General features: G+C 42.1%; 1 protein-coding gene across 5 annotated transcripts in view; it reads left to right on the top strand.

Moving 5' to 3' along the window:
- The window catches only part of LOC110977382 (atrial natriuretic peptide receptor 1-like), a 275,377-nt gene extending 253,961 nt beyond the window's left edge, over positions 1-21,416 (top strand). For all 5 annotated transcript variants that reach the window (XM_022231463.2, XM_022231460.2, XM_022231461.2 and 2 more), the window contains exons 14-21: positions 557-725; positions 6,958-7,107; positions 8,728-8,851; positions 9,363-9,431; positions 12,001-12,175; positions 13,075-13,173; positions 15,085-15,176; positions 15,960-21,416. In XM_022231463.2, coding sequence (XP_022087155.1) covers positions 557-725; positions 6,958-7,107; positions 8,728-8,851; positions 9,363-9,431; positions 12,001-12,175; positions 13,075-13,173; positions 15,085-15,176; positions 15,960-16,052 — 971 coding nt within the window. In that variant the 3' untranslated portion in view covers positions 16,053-21,416. The remainder of the gene's footprint in view (positions 1-556; positions 726-6,957; positions 7,108-8,727; positions 8,852-9,362; positions 9,432-12,000; positions 12,176-13,074; positions 13,174-15,084; positions 15,177-15,959) is intronic.
- The last annotated feature ends 978 nt before the right edge of the window (positions 21,417-22,394 follow it).

Raw genomic sequence — 22,394 nt, 5'->3', positions numbered from 1 at the left:
TGGAAGCCGCTTGTGTGAAGAAATACTAACCTTTAATCGTTGGTTTGCTTTATTACATAATCTGAATGTTGGCTTATATTTTTCCACCTGTTCTTCAAAAAAATGATAATTTGAATAAGAATGAGAACTATGAGGTATTGTTTTATAGTTACCTGTGCTTGTTTCAAACGTGTATCTTCATTCTTATTGTCCTGCTTTTATTTTCTCACCACGAAGTAACAACTACAAGGGCCGATCCGGGGAGGCAGCCAACTGGGGCCATACCCCTGTCATAAAAAGAGAGTCAACGTTTGTGATTAATTAGAGAAAGGCTTTTGGTTGTCTAGTGCATTTCCTGGTTACATGAAAAAAAATTCCAAATTTTTTGGTTCCCAAAATGTTTAATCCCCTTCCCTGAAACTTTGGTTCAGGATCGGCCCTTGACAAGGTATAGCGTTTTATAGGTTTTTTTTTCACAAACTTTCACCAAAATTATTCCACTAAAAGAATGGATTACGCATTGGCCAACACACTAAACGTTTCTTGAATTCGTTCGTTTTTCTTTACCACCTTGTAGAAATCATACACAAGGTCAAGCAGGGAAACAAGCCGACATTCCGGCCGACCTTGGACCGCTCCACCTGCCCGGACGAGATCTGCAGTTTGTGCAACCGCTGCTGGGCAGAGGAGCCCACCGACAGACCGGACTTCAGCCAGCTCAGAATCATCATGAGAAAGCTGAACAAGTAGGTATCATCAGGGGGCTCTGAACGGGCGACATGGGCTATATGATGTTGTGTGGTGCCATTTTGTTTCCAAACTCATGGGTTGTCTTACGTGGGGTTGCTATAAGCAATCAGAAAATGGTTGTAATATGTAGTGACTCGAGTTGACGTGACTAACGACAGATACAATTTGGGATGACGGACGTCGGAGCCAAAATGGCTTCTAGTCCGAAGATATCTTGACTGCATATTTAAGGCTCTGTCACTTTAGATTGCCTGACTTCTTTGCTGTTGCTATTTTTAACACTTTGAACACGTGCAAATGTTTTAGGGGCGTGCAATAGGATTACTGTATTGCAGCTTTGCTTATAGTTTGGTAACGGTGCCTTGGTGTTGAATTTGTGGACATATCCATGAAAGAGTGGTGCATTCTATTCTATTTAAATTGTAGAGGATTATGAACGCGAAGTAATTTTATCGCACGCACTCCTGGGAGTGAAACGAATTTCAACGTCGGAAAATCATTTGTACTCCTGTAATGTGTTATCGTCAAAAACAGAAAGATCCCATGCATGACGCTCATCTAGCTGATATCGATTTTTTCCGACAGTGCAAGTTTCATGCATTGATATGCTCTCGAATCAAGGTGAAGGGAAGCAATGGGAATTCAAATGACCGTGTCAAAGTCAGTCATTTGTCACATAGAACATAGTCACTCTTTAAAATGTGCGCTGTGTGTCTGAAGCCGTGAAACAGTGGAGCCGTGATGGACAGAATAATGACGTCAGTTCAGTGTGCCAGATATGACATGAGATCGTGAAAAAGAGGGCATGATATCTAAAAACTGTTCGGCATTTCAACGCGATGTATGCAGAGATCGAGCATAGAGACCAAGGATGGGAGTACGGGTCGTAATGTTACAAATCTGATGGAATTGCCCGCTTGGGTGGCCGGATGGGGGCGCTAGAAACCGCATGCGGTCGGGTTTACTTGGTAGACGTAAACGGAGGGCACATTCAACGACGGGCATCCAACGCATATTATGCTGAGGACGCGTAAAAATACGTACTACACGCGTTCTGGGCATAATATGCACATGGCGCACGCCGTTATACGTGTCCTTTTCCGTCTACCGGTTTACTTTCGCGCTCTCATGTTTGTTTATGTACTTGCCCGTACACGCATCTACATGGTACCGTTCGGTTGCCCACGATTACTCTTAACGAGAAGATGGATTCAGATCCATGGCTTCACTCTTTTTGATGTAATCCGCCTTAGCCAATCTCACGATTCACATTTTTCCTCTTAGTATAGGCTAAGACTGAATTGATATTGGACAAACTCGTTAAAATGACAGATCACTTTATCTTCGTTTGAATCCTTATCCAAAGCTATTTACACGACAGGAATTCGGCATAAACCTTACTGTGAACACTGTAACAAAGACTTCATCGAACGGCTTACTTTTACTGCCGATGCCGACAGTGTTTACTATTTTCAATTCACGTATAAAACCATCAGATACCTAAATGATGACCTCTAGGTACTTCATTTTTGCTTCTTTTTTTATTTGATTTACATTTTTTGTGCGTCTGTTTCTTTATTTTGGTCTTTTTCTAGGGGCTTAGTATCTTGATAATTCGTGCAACCTGCCTTCCGACGCATTATCTGCAATCTTAATTCGCTCTAATGAATGTGCAGCGCTCTGTCAGATTTTCCGCCCGCGGAAGCAATTTCGGCAAATGCCCCAGCCCTGACGGAATTTACCGGGACAGGGATTTAGGGTTGCTGCCCGATGTGAACCGGTTAATACCCGTAAAAACACGGAAGGCTCATGCGGCGTCGGGTACGGTCGGTGACGGGTTACGGCGCTGCTCCCGTCTGCTTGAGTTGAGAAGTGTATGCGTCAATCGGCGGCTCCCGGCCTCCCTGCAGTACATGCAAAATGGATCTGTCATCGATGTTGAACGCAAAAGCGATGCATAACACCCCTAGCATTAATTAACCGTAGGGGTAATTATCATGAGCATTTGAATTTTTTCCCCGGTAGAAAAATGGCAGCGCGTGTTGGCAGCGACCTGTATAATGCAGAGGTCTTCGACGGCTTTAAAACAGGATCGGTAAGCGACCGAAACGTTTATACGGGAGTATTCAGTAGTCATGTCTGATTACGCGGTCAGGTGGTCGCCTGGACTATTACAGCAGAAACCACCCTGTGCCCTTTCGCGCTCGGCTCATGTCGCGAGGGGAGTGCACTTTTCTTTCCAGCTGTCTGTTCGTCCTGATGCATGGAAACCAAACGAGGATGCGGAAGCTCATTAACAACACCTATCTGCCACTAAGCGACTGCATGAAATGTGCCAGGCACCAAACTCTTCATGATGGTTCAATGTCAGTCATGCAAAATAGCAATATGCATACGGTCTGGTCTGCCTGCGTCACGGTCCTGTTTTGAGACACAAACAAACAGTGATATTTTGTAACATTTTGCCACTAATATAATAGGCAATATTAGAGGGGTCTGTACTAAGTAATATACATATTTATGTGTCATGTAGGCTGTGATTCAGATGGTGGAGTAACATCTGTCGCAGAATTTCTTCATTTTGAAAGTGAGACTTTGTCTCGATTTGTTTCTCAATATCATTGCCAGTCATTCATCATGTGCGTGTGAAACAGATTGGACACAAAATGATCGTGGGTGGTTTGGTTTTTTTTTTAATGGGGCCGAAATAATATCATAACTTTCAGCCATTAAAAACCTCTATTGCATGTAATAAATGTAGTCAAATCTAAACGCCAAGTAAACTGTGCTGGGAAACTGCATAGGTTGAAATGCGTCAACCTGCCTTATGTTTCAACCATCGTTGACGGTGTTTGTGTTTCTTCCATTCAAATTGGCACGTAATTTCTCTGCGCCGTCAAATTCACGGAGGTTTGGCAACTTCAATGCCGCACGTGGATTTTGATTAGCGGCCGTAGCAATTGCCTCGTTGTCATTGGTTCCTCGAGATTAAAACAGCAGCCTCCTCGTTAAACTGTCGGCGTTGGCGTGATTCACGGCCCTGCAAATTAACCGAATATGCAATTTTATAGATTTCGGCCAGATGGCGTTGTAATAAAAGTCGATTAGTACGGCACAACAACTGCCGACGAGACTGCGCTGCGAATGACAGCCCAAATTTCCCGGATTTATGGACCTCGTCAATCTTGTCGCTGCTTTCACGGGATGGGCAAATCGGAGGGGTGTTGGACTCGGAAATTGTGGAGGATTTCAAATATTGTAAATTGTTATGGAAACGCAGGTGCAAAGTCGAGTAAACCTAGCGTAAATTAACGGTGCTTCTCCGTCGGTTAAACGAGCGAAAACGCCCTTGATTTATCGGGCGCCGCACGCTGAATGGCCCAACAAATGCCGTTCATTCAGGCATAACTCAAGTGGTACTGCAGCTCTGACTGTCGCAAATTCCACGGTCGCCTGAGATATTGGATGATTAAGTGTCGCCCACTGTCCAGTTATCACAACAAAAACATTTCTGCGTGGCTAAAATTGGACCTGACCTCCTTGGTCAACGGTTACAGAAATGCTATTTTGCCCCCTTCAAAAATTCAAACAAAATGTTGTTTACCGCCTGCCTTCATTATACCAGTTTCACTTTCTAAGCAAACCATTGCGGAAATCCCATAAATCACTGTGGCTCCACGATGTATGGTTCCGGTCGGTGCAAATCTCGCTAATCAGCTTGTACGCTTGCATCAATCCGAGTTATAAATTAGAGTTGATTGGAAGAATGACGTTGGTGAAGTATGATGGTCAAAAGACATTCATATATAATCCATCAAACTACCTCTGGTCCTTTTTCCTCGATCAAAGTTTCTTCGACTTAAATACAGTGCGTCATCAGCTGACGAATTTTTAGGAATTTGTCAAAGAATCTTGAAATGTTTTGAATATGTAATAGGGTGAATTTATGCCCACACCCCATTTTTTTCGAAATCCTGCCTTCCCCAGAATTAGGTCACACATTTCTAAGAAACGTGTGGGTCGGTCCGCAGTGCGTGTGGGCAGTGAGTAGCAGAACTTGCAACCAACCAATCCTCTGCATCTGGAAGGAGCTGATAACTTCAGTGGCCAGTGACCTATACAGACAGTACTTAGCGGCATCTAGCTTCTCTGTTTGACTGTCTTTAACATGCATCCTTCCCCTGCATAACCTACCATACTCATCATTTTATCCCTCTCCTGCTCTGTGTGAGTTTGATGATACGTTAATTACGTTTGTCTTACCTTTACGCCTATAGGTATCTATTCTTGTCTCGAAGTTTTGACCGAATCGTGATAGGTCAGTGTCATTATCGGGCTCCTTTCTTGCAAACAATGTAGATTGGACTATGTTTCCAAGGAGTAAATGGGTTCGTGCATATCCTAATTGTAGCCAATATCCATTCAAAAGAAGTTCTTTCTGTATTTACATCTGTTTAAAGATTCTGCTAAGGCAAGCACCATTTCTTTTGCAGTGTGTTCGATAAATTTAGCAGAGTGAATTCAAAATCTACATCAATCTTTACAAATAATGAATGATTTGCGATTGATTTGATTCCATCAAATAATGGTTAAGTAAAGTTTAGCATATTGTCCTTGACACGTCCGGTGACGCGAGTCAGAATAAAATGAAAGTCTACGTTCGAAGGAAGAATTCTTTGGACTAATGCTGCAAATTCACAGAATTTGAAATATTCCTCTTTGATACGCTGTTGTGGAGTCAGTGGCTTGGACACAGCCACGTGAATTTCATTCTCCATGCCTTACTTTAAGTCCATGCGTTAAGTCCATAGTCAAGATCCCTCAGATCCCCCAGCTTTTTTGAGCTCTACAAGTCCCCTCCCCACGAGTTCACCTGCCCCCTCTCCCAGTTCTATCGATAATACTCACCAGAACGAAGCCAAGCCAAGTCATCCGTCGTTTCATATCATTTATCAAGTCCCCACCACTGTAACAATTTTTTAATGGGCAATAGAAGGTCGCACTATGAACTGTCGACGCCGTTGGGTTTTTGTTCATTGCCAACATTTTGGTAATTTCCCCCAGCGTTACCCACAGTAGTGTAGCCAAAGACTAATTGTTGGATGAAGTTGTATTGCCCAACCTTTTGGCCCAACGTTTTAACAATGAGTAAATCTTCATCAAGATCGGCTCTTAATGTTAGTATTGATTTCATTGTTTGATTTGTCTTGTTGTTTTTCATATAGTGTGTGACATACAGTCCGTGGATTTTTGCTACTATTAAATATACAGATCATTCTCTGCAGTGAGAATTTTGTGTATTTGTCATACATCGTGCAAAAACATATCACTACCTTAGCCGGAGGAAAGCATTGGTTCCCACTGGTTTTGCATATACGTAAAACAGGCTTGAATTAGTAAAAATGAAGTGTATTGTGCCCACTACATAGGCCTATGCCTCCGGAATTCTGTGCACCTGAGAAATACATAGACCCAACTTCTGAGAGCTGCTTTGTAGAAACCTTTACTCAGCATGGGTGCTACAAGCAAAAGCTAGCGGGTTACCCGTTACGAGCACTGTACACGCTATAACTTTAAGGTTTGTAACCTCGCTGCTTTAGCAGCGTGATTATTCTCTGCGCTTTGTAAATGTCCGAGCTAAGCGAGCTAAGCAGCGTTCTGAAATTGACCACAAGACCATAGTCTTAATTAATTTACCAGAGTTGCCGTTGCGCAGGTTGTAATGGATTTCACTCGTGCATGGCGCTGGATTTTATTAAAATCGACTTAAGTGGAACAGCCCCCGGATAAATTGAGACCGTTAATGTGTAGGGAATCGTAGGTGGAGTAAAACTTTATATTTGTCTCTAGGACAGCATATACCGCCTTTTCAATGGGGTTCATCAGGACTGAACAGTGACATTCTTTGCCCCTGACTGTGACTACGTATGCACACACTCAAATTTGCTAAACATCAAATACGTCTCCATGCAAGAACTGCATGCCGTTAAAACATATTTACTTGTGACTTGTTTCACTGTTCAGAAGCTTTGTGTCATTTGTTATTAGTAAAGAATCTTTACCCTCTTTTGAAACGGGTAATTTTGCGGTGAGGTCATCCTCCCACGGTGGTGGTATTGAATTTGTCTTACGTGTTCGGTTATTTTGAAGCAGAACTGATGAAGTTCGCCAAACTCAATGTAACCATTATGTAACAGATTCACTGTTTTCTGCTTTACCTTACATCAGGCAAAATGAAGGTCGCAGCCTGGTGGACAATCTTCTGTCTCGCATGGAGCAGTATGCCACTAACCTGGAGGCGTTGGTGCTGGAGCGGACCGAGGCATTTTACGAAGAGAAGCGGAAAGCAGAGGAGCTGCTGTATCAGATCCTACCCAGGTAGCCTGCAGTCTCTTCAAATTACCTCCCACTTCCCAAGCCTCGGGCTTTATCCCCGCTTCCACAGACGGTCATATTTCTCCCGTTTCACCTAGCACACAGTTGTGTTTACAGTCAGTAGAAGACCCATGGTTGGGCCCTCTTTTCTTTTCTTTGTTTCTTCTCTTTTTTTTTCATAGAAAAATCCATATTGCTGCGTAACAAAAAACGAGCGTAGAATTTCCCTCACCTGATCCGTGTGTTGTTGGCTGTCGTCGTTCCATTTCTTTCCACTTTTATACCGAAATGGAATTTAATTAGACAGAATCATTGATTATAACCCGAGAAGTGGTTTTTGTGCAACTATCTGGGAGGAGTTTGTCCTGAGGAGGTATGGCTCTCTGAAAAGTCTCAGACTTCACTACGGAACTCGTGTTTTGTTGGAATTTTTTTTTTGGGGGGGGGAGTAATACTGTTACACACCAGTGATTTGCCAGACCAGATTGTGGTCGGTTCCACAATACAAAATGGAGACTTCCATATATACATATATTCGTCCTTTGTCTCGCCGAACAGAGACTAAATTTGGCTGCATTGAAATTCAATATTTCTCACTGGGAAGGCCGTTCTAAAATGAAGAATCGGACGGTACTGACGGTCGGACAATTCCCGTGCATCTCATCATGCAGCGATGTTTATCCTCGTCTGCCTTGCCGGTGGGAGATTCGTTACATCATCATTTTTTAACCGAGATTCACCTGAGAACCGGGTAGTGTGGCTTTCACGATTCCCCTCCCTCGAATGACGAAAAGATAATAGACGGGGCCAGCGGAATTCCAGAACACAGTCGCGGTATGAAACCACGGTCGCCCTGGGCCAGGGTAGAGGCCTGGTTTGCTTACATTGAAATTAAAGGTTTCAATTTTAGATTTCCGCTTTATAAATGTCTGCATTCATTGTTTGAGTGTAACCGACCTTTTTTCTGACCCGTGGTGTAAAGAAACCGCTTCGGGTGCTCTTCATTCACTTTTAAGAGTGTGTTTACAGTGTTGCCCCTATTGGATTTGCAAGATCTCGATAAGACAATTCTCAGGAGATTGACAAAAGCTTGACACTTTTCCCCGTCTGTTTGTGACTTGGTCTGAATGGAGCGATCCCGATGCATGTCACAAAAGAGACTCCCTCGAGCCAATTCGAATCCAGCAATCGGTCAAAACAGGCTTCATTTACTGTCAAAATACTCTTGCCCGAGGGAACCATTCATTTTGTTTATTCACGGGTGCCGTAGCAAGAGATCGGACTTGGGAAAAAAATCCGGATCTTTTACGAATGTAAATATGCACAACGCTCACATTGGTCAAACAGTTGTTTAAATATTTTTTCCACTTGTTACAGACCTAAAATATTGTGACAAAAAGCTCATGAAATTTCTGTTTATTGCAGTTTTTAAGTGGCAATTTTCAAGTTTTCAAGGGGCAAGTATTGTTAACTGATATGCGGGTTGCGTTCGACGTAGTTGAATATAAATACTCGAGGTTAGTCCATTTTATTTCTGCGGTCATCTGTTTGCAACCTTTCGGAAGCTTCCTTATAGTGCTGTTTAGCTTAACACTAAACCCATGTATTTGGGTTTTCGTCTAGGCCGGTGGCTGAAGAGTTGAAGAAGGGCAAGCCAGTAACAGCCGAGTCCTTCGAGTGTGTCACTATCTACTTCAGTGACATCGTGGGCTTCACAAGTCTCTCCTCAGAAAGCACCCCACTCCAGGTACAGCATCAGAGGAGTGTCCTCGACTCCACACACTCTCCCGGTCCCTGGAAGAAACGGGGCACGGCCACGTTTCCCACGGGCTGTGCTGTAATTTGACCAAAGCAAGTCTGTAGAAAGCCACTCTGTTCTTGATCCGTCGGTGTGCATTTATTTGCAAGACCTGTATATACGAGACTTGTACACATTGCAAAGGCAGGTGCCTTGTATGATATAGTGCACCATTAACTCGGGAAACGTGGTCAGGAAGATGTAAGAGTTCACCAGTTCAATTTTTTTTACCCAGAACCATTTCCCTCAGTTCTGTTTTCCCGCAGCTTTGGAAACAAAGAAAACTTCAGTTTTTCAGTTCTTTTACATCTGCATTCGTTGTCATTTATTAAAATTTCTCCCCATTTACACCAGTAATTTGCCTTGTTTTTCATTTAAATAAATTGTGAAATCATGATCATGTTGTCGTTTGCTGTGTTACGTAGTCTCACTATCTACTTTATACTAACATGTCCCGTAGGTCGTGGATTTACTGAATGACCTCTACACCTGCTTCGATTCCATCGTCAACAACTATGACGTGTACAAGGTGAGACTTTGACTTACGACCGCGTCCGAATCACAGGACTCCGGCTTGAAATTACACAGCACTCAATGGGAACTTGTGCCTAATTTCTGCACACAATTCAGTATTCATGTGTCGGCCACCTTGAATCGAAGCTTTTCATTCGGGGAACTTGCGAATAAAAATAACTGCAACGAAATAAAGGTTTCATTTGCAAATTCATGCCAATTTACGTTTAGAATAATTTAAAATTTATGATAAGTAATTACTAAGTGTTTTAAGCCACATTTTTAAAAAAACGAAAGTTAGGTTTGGAATGCAAAATAGTCTGGCACCACTCCATGACAGATAACATTGAATATGACTGATTCAGTGAACAAGATAAAAAAATGACTTCAGTGAAAGAGCAACGATTTGATTCGTGCTGTTTGGTCCAGCAGGATTTCTGATATCAGTCATTTAAAGACCAAACAAAGCAAATTGTAGTCATGGATCTTCGAAAATGATACAACAGATACTTGTCATAATACATCATGGAAAGTGTCCGTTTAATAATAACAACAGCTTGATTGTCATTAAAGACACATTATCAAACTGCCAGCTTGGACACAATCAATTCTGATTATTTATGAGGTGGAAATTGCATTTGTGCCGTTCGTTGCCTGGACGATTCTTGTGAATGGAACTTGTTTTTTTGTCACTGACTTTTGCGTTCTTCAAGATTTGGACTTTTTAAGCTGTCCACGGACTTCGGAGGGCACAGGTGTACAATTAGGACAGTTGTAATCAATTCAGTTCAGCAACACTTGGTGATACCCAGTGCCCGAGTGTCCTTCCCCGTATTGGATTGCGTCTGCGCCAAAAGAATGAGAAAGAGAGAGGATCGTCAGCGCACCGTATTGTAGATTAAGTTACTTCATTATCAAGTAACTGCTTGTGGGCTTGGCGGACGGGTGTGGGCCGAGGCTGACGATCCTGATCGAATCGTTGTCTAGAAATCCCCCATGAATTTCATTCTCAGGCACATGGGAATTGCATGGAGCATCACTTGCACACATGATGGGAGAAAAAGCTGGCCAAGGTATCATCCCCTCCATATTAGAAGGCATTCCCCGATTTGGGGGTATTAATTAACCAACACCTGGACCCTCGATTCTATGCAGTAGTTCCGGATCTGCACTGGCCCGCCTCATATCACAGCCTGTAGATCCCAGCGGAATCGATAATGATCCCGATCTTGCGTGCACGAATAATTGATTGAGGTAGGCCGGCGGCGAGGTGCAATGGAGACGCTTCATTGAGACCAGTGTTGGAAGATGAGGTTACCATACGGAGGCTGGTCACTGTGCACATACGGTATCGATACTAAGAGGGATTTCGACTTAAGTCGATGACAGCCTGACTCGAAAAGATCACTTCTTTCACCTTCCTGCACATTTTGAAAAATATCCAGCCGTCCTACAGCGCAGCAGCACAAGTTGTCTGGAATCTTAGAATGTATGCCTGCTCCACTAGTTTTGATTCAACCTCTAGAGCTTATACAGTCAAGTGCTGTTTCTGTCGGCGTCTTCGTACCAAGAAAGAGATTTATTTGTGCATCTGTTATTTCAATGTGTTTTAATTGTTTTATATGTCGTTGCTTGTCGCTTATTTCAGTCACAGGCTTGTCAGAGCACCCTTGACCAGAGCAGACAGAAATAGATTGGACAACGATGATAACTGTTTCTGCAATCGATAAGATTCCACTTTCTGCTCCCATTACGCCTGCTCGAAAGTACATAAATCCTCAACAGCCATTCAAAAAATAATATTTGGGCTTTGTCTACGTGTTGAAATCTGTACTTTCCATGTCAACAGAGAATAGATCATCTTACACGCAAGATTTCTGAAATATCACTATCGATATGCAGTGTCCTGTGCGGTCGGGGTTCGGCCTCCCTCGAGTCAATACACTTTATCAACTCTTGCCTTGAATAAATATCTTCTCCCAGCTATGAGAAAAACATACAGAATTTTAAAAAAAATCTAGACACAACCCGCTTAGAGGACGGTGCATTCACCTGTCAAAATAACATACATGCAGATCCCGCTGAAATTGAATCTTGCTCGGTCACTTTCGACAGTGCCACTTATTTTTGTCTCGATCTGTTGATGGACAAATATTGCTTCGGTTTGTCACATTGTAAGAGGTTGCATGCATTTGACACATGATAAGCTAGAAACCCGTGGAGATATGACTGTCCTCTGGTCCCGTACTTTGTCGTGTCACAATACGATATAGCGAACGAAACACATTAGGGAAAGGAAAGTCGTAAAAAGCTTCGGTTTTGTTTCTTTAGTAGCGTGAACCTTAGCCCCATCGAGTATTCTAAACAACCTTCTGTATCCAAAAGTATCCAGAAACAGAAAAAATGGAGTAATTTTAAATCCAATAGAATTTCGGTTGGTGTTTTTATCGACAAGATGCTACAGAAATATCCCCGCGTCGAGTCTTGTTCGACGCAGCACGAAGAAGTTCCAATACTAACAGAAAAATCCTCTCCGTTCAGAAGACGCATTTTGTCGACCTCTTCTTTTGGTTCGCCCCCCACAGGTAGAGACAATAGGCGACGCTTATATGGTGGCATCGGGCCTACCCGTGCGTAATGGCGACTTTCACGCCCGTGAGGTGGCTAGAATGTCCTTGGCGTTGTTGAGTGCCATCAAAACCTTCAAGATCAGGCATAAGCCGGACAGGACACTGATGCTTCGAATCGGCCTACACTCAGGTGAGCCTTATCTGCAACCCTCGATCTTCAACAATCTAAACAAAACTATCAAGGACTACACTGTGAGTAAATGGTGGAGGAGAAAAAAATGTGCAAGAAAACTTTCTCTATTGCTTGTACATTCCAGTAGAATCGTTACTCGTTTGGGGAGTCTGACAGAGAATGTATGCACTCAGCATTTTAGCCAAAGGATATCCGCCCTGAGCTGAAGTGCACCCCCAATCGGCGAAAGAAAGACAGGTGGTTACAAGCGGGTTCTTGCAAGCGTTCTGCGTGAACGCAAAGACCATACATGCCGGAATAAATTAGTTACCCGTACTCGGCGTGCTCCGCAGCAAACGCGCATATACTCGCGCCTCATGGCGCGCCTATGCATTGAGTACCAAAACAAAAAGCCCTCTTTTGTTCTGCTCGGAGCGGATAGTTGACGATATTCAACTTATTAAGATGGGGGAAGTTGTTGCGGACGGATTGTGGGTCTTATGTAACGAGGTGTATAGATACCTCATATGCCTGTATGGTGTATAAACTCATGGAACTGTGTCTGTACAGCATTCGATTCGACATTATTTATATAGAAATCTAGCGTTTATGCATCACAGACCAAACTTTAGAATGACGTGCACATGTCTTTTTACAACTACAGCTGAATCGTCTGTATTCGACTATTAGATTTGGTTTATACATTGCCTGTGTCATCGTGAGAAACGCCTATTTATTTAATATGCACGTAATTACAGTTTTCTGTTGAAGTGCTTTTCCAAGTACTCTTTTGCAATCTGATATGCAAGTTTCGCTATTTCATTCCCGACCATTTGAAAGAGATTGTTGAAAACTTTTGTTCTTCAAGTTTTGGTTCAGTCTTTTAATACTTTTGTGTTTATGTTTGCAAATTTTAGGCCCAGTGGTAGCGGGCGTTGTGGGACTGAAGATGCCACGCTACTGCCTGTTTGGAGACACTGTCAACACGGCGTCCAGAATGGAATCCAATGGCGAAGGTAATGTACTTAAAAAGTGTAACCAACTTTTTAACATTGTTAGATCAAAAAAGCAAGTTCCATGCAACTTTAGTGGGCGCCAGGCCCTCGAACCACCGATTTCTGATTTGACCTTGTTGATAATTCTGAAACAAAAATGGAAGTCCAAATTCTGACGCTCTAGTGACAGCTGCATCCAAGGTGAAAAACGTAACGGCTGACGGCAATTTACGCATGGATTGCCCTATTTCCGTCAACATCGATCATGCTTTGCCATGCGCTAGTGCCAGAAAGAAAGTCTGTGAAATGTCAGATTGAGTTATTGGGCTATTAAAACGACTTACATTATGTCGTGTACAATGGTGTTACTTGGTGCCTTCGTAGTTTGTTCGGATTTTGAATTTATCTTCTTCATGGACGTGACTCAGATCAACCTCATAAGAGCAATGAGGCACTGGTTTACACCTTATCCCCACCACAAAAATATCAATAAACAAATCGACATCTTCCACAAATACCGTTAAAATTGGAGTAATAGATATCACCGCCCCATTCCGCCCCCTCCGTTTGTCCTGTGCGCTCGTGGAGTTCGCTACATCCATCAGTGCGCAATTCTCTCCTTGCCATAGTCTGGTATTTCGTATCCACATATCCACGTGTTCATGTTTGCTGTGCGTGCCTGGGAGAATGTTTGTACCGCCTCTGAACTTGTAACCCCCCCCCCCCCATTTTTTCTTCCTCTTGTTTTAACTGTCACACCCCTCTCGTATAATTTCCTGAACGATTGAAATGCAACTTTTACAGCAAACGCAATTAAGGTTCTCAGTCCAGAACTGAAATGTCACATACGTGACTTTTAAGATGAGATCTTGAAATTGGTCAACAGGGTGGAAACCGACGCACCGGGGGAGCTGTGTTCAGCAAGTACGTACCCCGCCGGTAAAACGGCTGAGTGTCACGCCCGGCTAGGTGCGGCCAGCTTGCTTAACGGCCCTGTTCTGCCGGCAGTCAAAGTCCAATTTCACCGGCAGGATACGTTGGCAGATGCACGCACCCCAAATTGGGCTATTTGGCGGTCATTGCCAGGCAATCCAAGGCCGTCAAGCATTAAGTTTGCCCCCCAACGCCCCGCGGCGTCGGGCTAGTCCCTCTGTCACCTGTTCTCGGTTTCCGGCAGGTTGTAGGGAGCTTGACAACTTCATTATGATTATTTTGATTGCTCTGCCTCCCCTCTCTCTCAGGCACGGTCTGTCAACAGAGGGAGCCCTGTTAAGTATGCGGTGAGCTACAATGAATCACGACTGTTTCGCTCATTTTTAGTTCCCCAGACAAAACAAGGGACTCGTGATGTGTCAAGTAACGCTGCAGATTCACACTGCCAGGGATTCGAATCGGGTGCTCTCACTGACCCACGTGACCCGATGAATATCCCCCATTGTTGTCGGCGAATCATACAAAGTATTTACATAGCAGGCAAGCCCCTCCAAGCTGTATGAATGGGGACAAAGACGAAACGCGGAGTTCGCTGGCAATAAGTGATCGGAACTATCACGACAACTGTACAAGTTGCACAAGTCGTGGAAATTGGAGTACATATTTGATAAAGAATTCAATGATGGCCGATCTCGGGGGAAACGTGGTCACGTGATGCTTGACGTCTTGTGATGAGACCTCATGGGCCCCGAGCGGGACCAAGAGAGGGCACGATTTTCCTAGCAACAGAAGCTCCTTTGGTGGGAACTACACTTCGCTGTTTCATGAACGACTATGAAATGCATACCTTGCCACCAACAAAACGAACAATCCCCACCGCTTTGGTTCTTTTTAACCGATGATGGGTTGCTTCTGCTCAAGACGGATCCCACGAGCATAACCTGCTGCACAATAAAGAATCGTACACATTCACTTAAGCTTTTTTTTTTTCGATTGCAGCCATGAAAATTCACATCAGCAGTTCGATCAAGAAGATCCTCGACCTATTCGGCACGTTTGTGATCGAGCTCCGGGGAGAAGTTGAAATGAAGGTAAGAGAATGTACGAGCCCCTCTCTCGGTCACTGACCCGTGTGTCATCTTTGGCAGAGATTGTCATCCCGACATTCATGCATACGACGCCTACTCTGGGTCTTGGGCCGAATTTGAATCGATAAATGTTAATTTCCCTTCCCGTATTCTGGCTTTACTTGGACAGCCTCTCCCGAACAACATCATCACACGTGCAGTGTTAAGTTGAAAAAAACAAGCATTGTTTCCGTGAAGCATAGTTTGCCAATCGATAAGCCAATGATGAGATATAAAATCTAACATTTTACCTACCCCAGTAGGCACAAACATGTCTAATGGAAGACAGAAATTTAGACAAGAGTTCCTAAGGTCACAACATCAGCTTAAACGAGCTTCTTCACAATGCAAAAAGCTATGAAATGCGATGTCAATCTTTTTGTTCCTCGTGCGGAGAGAATTTTACTTGATAACATCAGGACACATTCAAGGCCGTTCGTTCTATTGGAGACCGATTGCATGACTTTTCTCCGCCGACCAAAAAATGAATATTATTGTTGTAATTTAATTTCGGACCAATGTTTTTTTTAATGTGTGTATTAATGTTTGTTTTTTCTATGGTCCACCCTACATCAAATCGATTCCAATGGATAGTTTGTATGTATTTTGGTTTTCTTACTGTTGGGAGGTTTGACGTCAAACAAGGGTTGCTGTTCTGATGTTTTTGTCCTACTCTTCCGTAGAAGTCGATTTGAATGTAATTTTCATGCATTTCATGGCCGCATCTTTGCCCGTTATTTTTCCCAGGGGAAGGGGAAACAGACGACATACTGGTTGCTAGGCGAGCTCAAGGATAAGAACGGGCTCTGCGATTTCAAGTACCAGGAGATACCCGTGTAGAGTTGGACGAGTGCGGCTCTAGTGGTGCCCGGCGATGTACAGATGGGAACTTAAAAATTCCAAATGCATTGTATGCCTTCCCTTGAGATTTTTTTTTTCACGAGCACCTCATCAACAACCAGGACAGACAGACCAATCTACCGACTGACGAACGGACGATTTTGACTGACTATAAGGACAAAAAGAAAGGAAAGGAAGAAGGTGTTTTTCCCCACTTGTCTTTACTGACGAGGAGCAACGACAGACAACCTCAACCCAAAGCTCAACCAGACTGATGGACCATATCGTTATCTGGATAACGAGAGCGTTGTAAAGCGTTCGCAACAAGTGAGACATGGCACCACTTGCCTGACGACATGACAGAATCGAACGGCCAGACATTAATGACTGAGAGTTAATTCTTAGAAAACTCAACTGACGGACAGAGAAGAGATTCGAAATAGACTAGAGACAAGACCAGCTTCGGGGCTTCCTATTAGCAGTCAGATGGCGCATGACGCTGAGCACGTGACCTTCACAGACATGACGCCTGGACGGAGAACCAGAAACGACGACGAACGGGCGACATGCTGACCGCCAATGTACCGATGACTGACATTATTCGCCATCAGTCACGTGGATGAATTTACCAACACAGTGTACGGAATTGTGGCCGCTTGAAATCTCCCCCTCCCCCACAAAAAAATCTTATTTGTAACAACAGACAATTGACTAATTAAACTGACCGCTCAAATGAAAACTGAAGACTGACGAACAAGCAAAATGAATATTGAAAATAACCGCGACTGTTAACGGCTATCGTAGCACTTGGTTGAAATCGATGTGTCGAACTTGTATCGGTTTATAGATATCGGTTGCCGACTGATAAGCAGCAAGCGGAAAAGGAGTCAATTTTTTTCAGATACTGGTTCAGTTCTCAAAAAGTTCAAAGTGACCGCGTTGTGGCATTTTTGTAGTGCTTGTAGATCGTTTAATTCCGAGGATAGAAATCGTCCGCGCAGGGAAAGGAGGAAGTCGGCAATCTATGTTATACAGAGCCCTTCTTCCGACTGCGTGAGCTTTATATTTAGCAGGAGTTAATTCCTCGGTGGAAACATAATTTATCATGGGTATCATTGTCCTAGTGTTGATCAGGAACACCCAAGCCAATCTGTTTCCTGGATATCGGTGTATATATGTAGAACCGGGCCAAAGACCTTCGTCTATATACATGTACATGTATTTCTTCTCGCAGAAATTCAACTCTGTTAATTTAGATGGCTGTACATAAAATGCGCTTTATGACTATGGCTGGACTTTAACTACATTTTAAAATCTTTCAAAGTTAAAGGAGAGAATCGTTGGAGTTCCCCGATCAACACCGTTAGGCTTGTTTTAAACAGATGAAAGCTGACATTGTGTATTTTACTTGTATTTTTAATATCAAGAATTTTCTGACGTCACGAAAAAAAATTATTTCTATATATTATATATATTATATGCGAACCAATTTTTCCGCTCGAATTTTCCCCGAATCTTCCATTACTTCTTCAAATATGATGACAAAATCTGCTCGAACAGTGGTTGGATGTTTTGTTTAGCGACAGTTGTATTTGTCCTGGCGTCGAGTTTCAGCTGTGGGACCAACAATTTGTAGGTGGGAGTACCGATTGAGATCGTTATAACAACTTTCAGTTACAATTACTGATTGTAAAATGATGTGGCGTTGGGTCTTGTATTCACAAAGGAGACAAACGGCTATCTTGTGATACAGATGAATCGTGGATGAAAAAAAAAACACTTTTTTAAATTCTGGGTCGGATATACTTAAAATGATTGGGGATTTTGTTCCATCCCACAATTAAACCTTGTTTCCTGATCGCTGTTTTTAACTGTAAGCAACAAAAGTGTTTAAGGAGCCCTGTTAATCTCACTACACAATCATTTGCGGAAAAATGTAGAGTTAGAACAGACGCAGTGAAGACGGGGGAGGAGCTGCCGTTTGGTTGTAGACAAGACTTTCATCTGTTGAGGTTATGATTTGGCGGTCAGCCTGTAATATAAATGTTAACAATAATGTAAATACGAATTAAGATTGTGTTTCAGTGTGATCACAAGTTACTGATGTCGTGTGACGTTTTGGGTGCAAGATCTGTATATGAACACCAGTAGCCAGACTATCTTGAGGCAATCTGGTGAGGGGAAGAGGCAATGTTAATCGATAATAATCTGATTGTAACATAGTGTTTTTGGTTTTCCTTTGTAATTTTACTAAAATCTACGGATACTCGTAGAACTCGATACATCGTGTAGGTTTAATGTAGATGCATTCGTAATTTCTTCTACCGTATATTTGAAAATTCTTACGCATTGTTATTTGAAATTGAAGCAGACCACCAATAAATTCCCTCTCCAATTTGCAAACATCTTTAACCTTTAATCACAACAGATTTACTCTGCAATATTTGTAGTGTTTCTTTCCAGTTGGGTATTCATCCACCAATACAGGCGATTCACAATAGTGCACCACCAAGAGTCCACAACACGTTGGCCAATCATAACGCTCGAAATTTGTCCACTTTTTCCAAACGCGCATTGAGTCGACAAATTTCGCGCATTGTGATCGGCCAACGCGTTGCAAACCCTTGGTGGCGCACTATTGTGAAACAGCCGTATTGCACGTAGCCTCATGCACTTGATTATTTTGATTTTTCTTCGTCCTCTTTCTCGTTTTTAAATAGTGTAGATTAGAGTTTAGAAGCAATGGTCTTATGAGAATTTGTTCGGCTTGTGTGTATTATTTTTATACGTTTGTAAAAAAAAGTAAGAATTATAATTGCTGTATGTAATATTTACCTCTGAAGTAAATCGGTTATTGGTAATTTTTGCCAATGTCGGCTTTTTATGCTGTTAAATCTGGTCCCACACGTTGTCACTTTAAAGTGTGTCCTTCAACTTTTTAAAAATACGTTCAGCTTCTTTCCTGTTCGATGTTTTTGAAATCTGTATTTATTTATACCTTTTTGTCGTTTATTTTTAATCTAGTTTGTAACGTTTGAAGGACGACTCTGTCTAAACCTGTCTTAATTTTAGGAATATTCAGGTCGGCAGATGCTTTTACCGAGTCTCTGCAGGTTCATAATTTGATGTTCTGGTTTACTTTACGGGTCATTACCGGGTAATTGTCGGAGGGAACCCGCATTGGCTATTTGCAGGCCGATATTATTGCTTCGGCTGAAATGGATGTTAAGGCTAAAAGGCCGCAGTGCGGTCGGTCTGGCCTCTTCCATGGATTGTAAGCTACTGACTTAATGACTGACGTAAACCTGATCAATCTTTCCGTGTACAAGCATACGCATGTGACTGCACGGTAATCAATGGACCATCGGAAGGGTTCTGGGGTTCTCGTTGAAATGTTGAATCCTTGGAATAATTTGTTAATTTCCATAATCACTTCTAAAGTATTTATAGAAGACAGATTCGTATAAAGAGTGCAAGAAAGCGTATTATTCTGACCATTACGTTTTGGGCTGAATTCAGCTCACGGGTTTAAGATCAGGACGATCTTTTCCTCAAAGAATTCCATTGAGGTGACTTGCGGGTGTCGCGATGGCTCCTACAAATCGGATAATTATTGTGAAATTGTGTACGTGTCTAATGAAACGGTCACATTTGAGAACTCAAGTATAAACATTTTACTAATTGTTTATAATCATTGTTTTGAGAAAGGACGAACCAAGGATCAACAGATTCGCCCATTTAAGCGTGGGGGCGAGATGGAAGAACACTATCTCCCCGAATTGCTGTATTGGTTTCGTCCATTTCCATCGTCAAGTAACAAGATTCTAGAATAGGAGTAATGGGTAGTGACGTACGACTTGAATCGGCTTTGTGAATTTAGCTTCGTTCACTGTGGTGCTAAAAATGTGAAAATTGTTGTGTTTTTTCTTCGGTTGAGGCCAACACAGCGTTACAACTTACAGCAAACCGAACCATGGCAAGGTTGACGTGTCCAAAAGTGGCTCCTGGTGGTTTCAATTGGTTTGAACCGCCTTCAGGCAGACAAGGCCGAATACGGCCCTCTTTTGTAACTGGACGTACCGGACCTGATGTACAAAAACCAAACAACCGTTGTGTATAGTTTGCTATCATAGACAAGAACCTTGTGTAGATTGAACTTGTCCGACTGACACTTTGTATATAATGTAATACCTTTATCATATTATTCAAGCTATAGCTTCGCTTTCATCGTCGCTATCTTGGTGACATCACTGTTAAAGCGAGGTATCATGACGTCTTTTTTTAAGAAAAGAAAAATAAAAAAATGCAGAATGTAGTCTGGATCGTTTCCACTTCGGGGTCGTGTTGAATATGTAGAAAAAAATTAAGAAATCTATTGATCCTTACCTAACTCTACGATGAATTGGTTAGCAGTTGGTAGATTAGGGTGAGAAACCTTCAAACATGATATTCATCTGTTAAATGAACAAAGACAATAACGCGCTTGTTTTGAAAACAATTTTGCAGATCATCATGGTAAACATCATGAATCTGCGTACTTATATTTTGTGAGTAGCTCTATTATGGTACATCAGATGTCGGATTGGAGTTGTAAATCGGACTTTGCCCATTCAAACGAAATTATTGAATTACAATTTGAAAACTCCATCTTTCCTGTTGGCTCCCTCAAGGTTTGATTATCCGCTTAACCAACAAACCCCTTACCCGCCGCAACAAACACCTTACCCGCCGCAAGTGAAGGGTATACATCCCAAGAATCTGATTGGTTGTTTTATGTTATCCTCCATTGCTTGCACTGGGTCAGCGGAACTGTGGGTAATCGGCCGGTGATTCTGTCCTCGGCTCACACAGCAGAGGATGTTTCCTTCTTTGTGTCCCCTCCATTCAAAGCCAAGATTCCACGCAGAACGGTGCTTATAATGAAGAAGACACACGGTTGTAAACCCAACACAAACAAAACAGACACAAACACAGCCTGTACATTGGTTCGTGCTGTCTTGATGTAAACCTTTTCGTATAATTTTCGTTTTTGAGTGCTCCCACTTGGTCAGTTACCGCTGTACACGATATCTAGATATTATGAACACTATTAAATGTTTACTCATTGTTCTTGAAAATTATTCGTTTTGTTTGGGCGTTCTCGCTGCAGACATCCCATGGAAGTTCGAACGCATGTTTTTATTTTTTCAAAAGGGCAGTATTATAAAATTTAGGTGTGTATTTGTATAATTTTCTTATTTCTCAAATGGCCTAAAAAATTGGGTTGATTTTAAAATATTTGCACATCTAATTAGATAGTTACTAATATGTATTCATGATCATGTATTATGTTGGTAATAAACACAACGGTCCAGGTAAAGTGAATGAATGTGTCGTTAGTTTTCATTTATCGTCAATAGGCGCATATTAAACCGTGTCCAGTCCGTTTTGCTTAGGTTTTCTCGGCCAATTTAAGCACAAAAAATCGTTCAATTTTACATCAGGCTCACTTAAATTTATTTTCAAATGAAGGTTCCTATCCTTCATACGAGCATTCGAGTGTCAAAAGAAGCCATTTGATTTCGTTATTTGAGCCTTCTTAGCTTTATGCGTTAAATTGAAATACAACTGGTTGCTAGGTTCATCCAAATTCCTCAAAGCCTTGAGAAGAACCTCTTCCTGTTGTATGCGCTTTCTGACTCGTATTTGCCTGTCCAGGCCTAAAGCTGATTTTCTAAGAACAAGATGCCCTTACTTTTTTTTTACAAACGATTTTATTTTTTGTTATTTGAAGAGGTCCATACAATTATAAACAAAATTGTATAAAACAAAAAGAGCAGCTACTATTAACACGATAAAGATAAAAACGAATCTATTTCATATAACAAGAGACAGGCGAATTGATTCCACGAAATAGGAAAAAGACAGCAGAAATTAAACTTAAGAATGGTGAAAATGTAGTTTTCAATGCCGAAAGGAAATAGAATGACTACAACGAACCTGAAAGGTAGAGCCAAAATCTTGTGTGCGAAAAATAACCCGTTATGAACAGAAATGAAATATCTGTACCTTTTTCAAACTTTTGAAATCCTCCAAGCATTTCTGGACAGCTGAGGGCGCTGTGGCTAAGGGCCCATGTTTTTCTACACAAAATGTGAACTCGAAAGTTTTCTCGTTGGAAACATTTTCAGAAAGGTTCGTTCCTGGAATTGTTGCCATGTACTCACACAACAATAAATCATCCAAAAAAAAAGTAAATTAGGACTGTCACAGCACAATATTAAACATTTCAACAGATTTCTGTGGACAAATGAATGCAACACAGAGATTTCTCCCGAGGATAACATCAGAGTTTGATTATGA

Source organism: Acanthaster planci, linkage group LG08 (genome assembly GCF_054643075.1).
Source record: "Acanthaster planci isolate LZ-2023a linkage group LG08, COTS_SCS, whole genome shotgun sequence".
NCBI lineage: Eukaryota > Metazoa > Echinodermata > Asteroidea > Valvatida > Acanthasteridae > Acanthaster > Acanthaster planci.
Note: the sequence above shows the minus strand (reverse complement) of the source record. Positions and strands in the feature narration are given on the sequence as shown.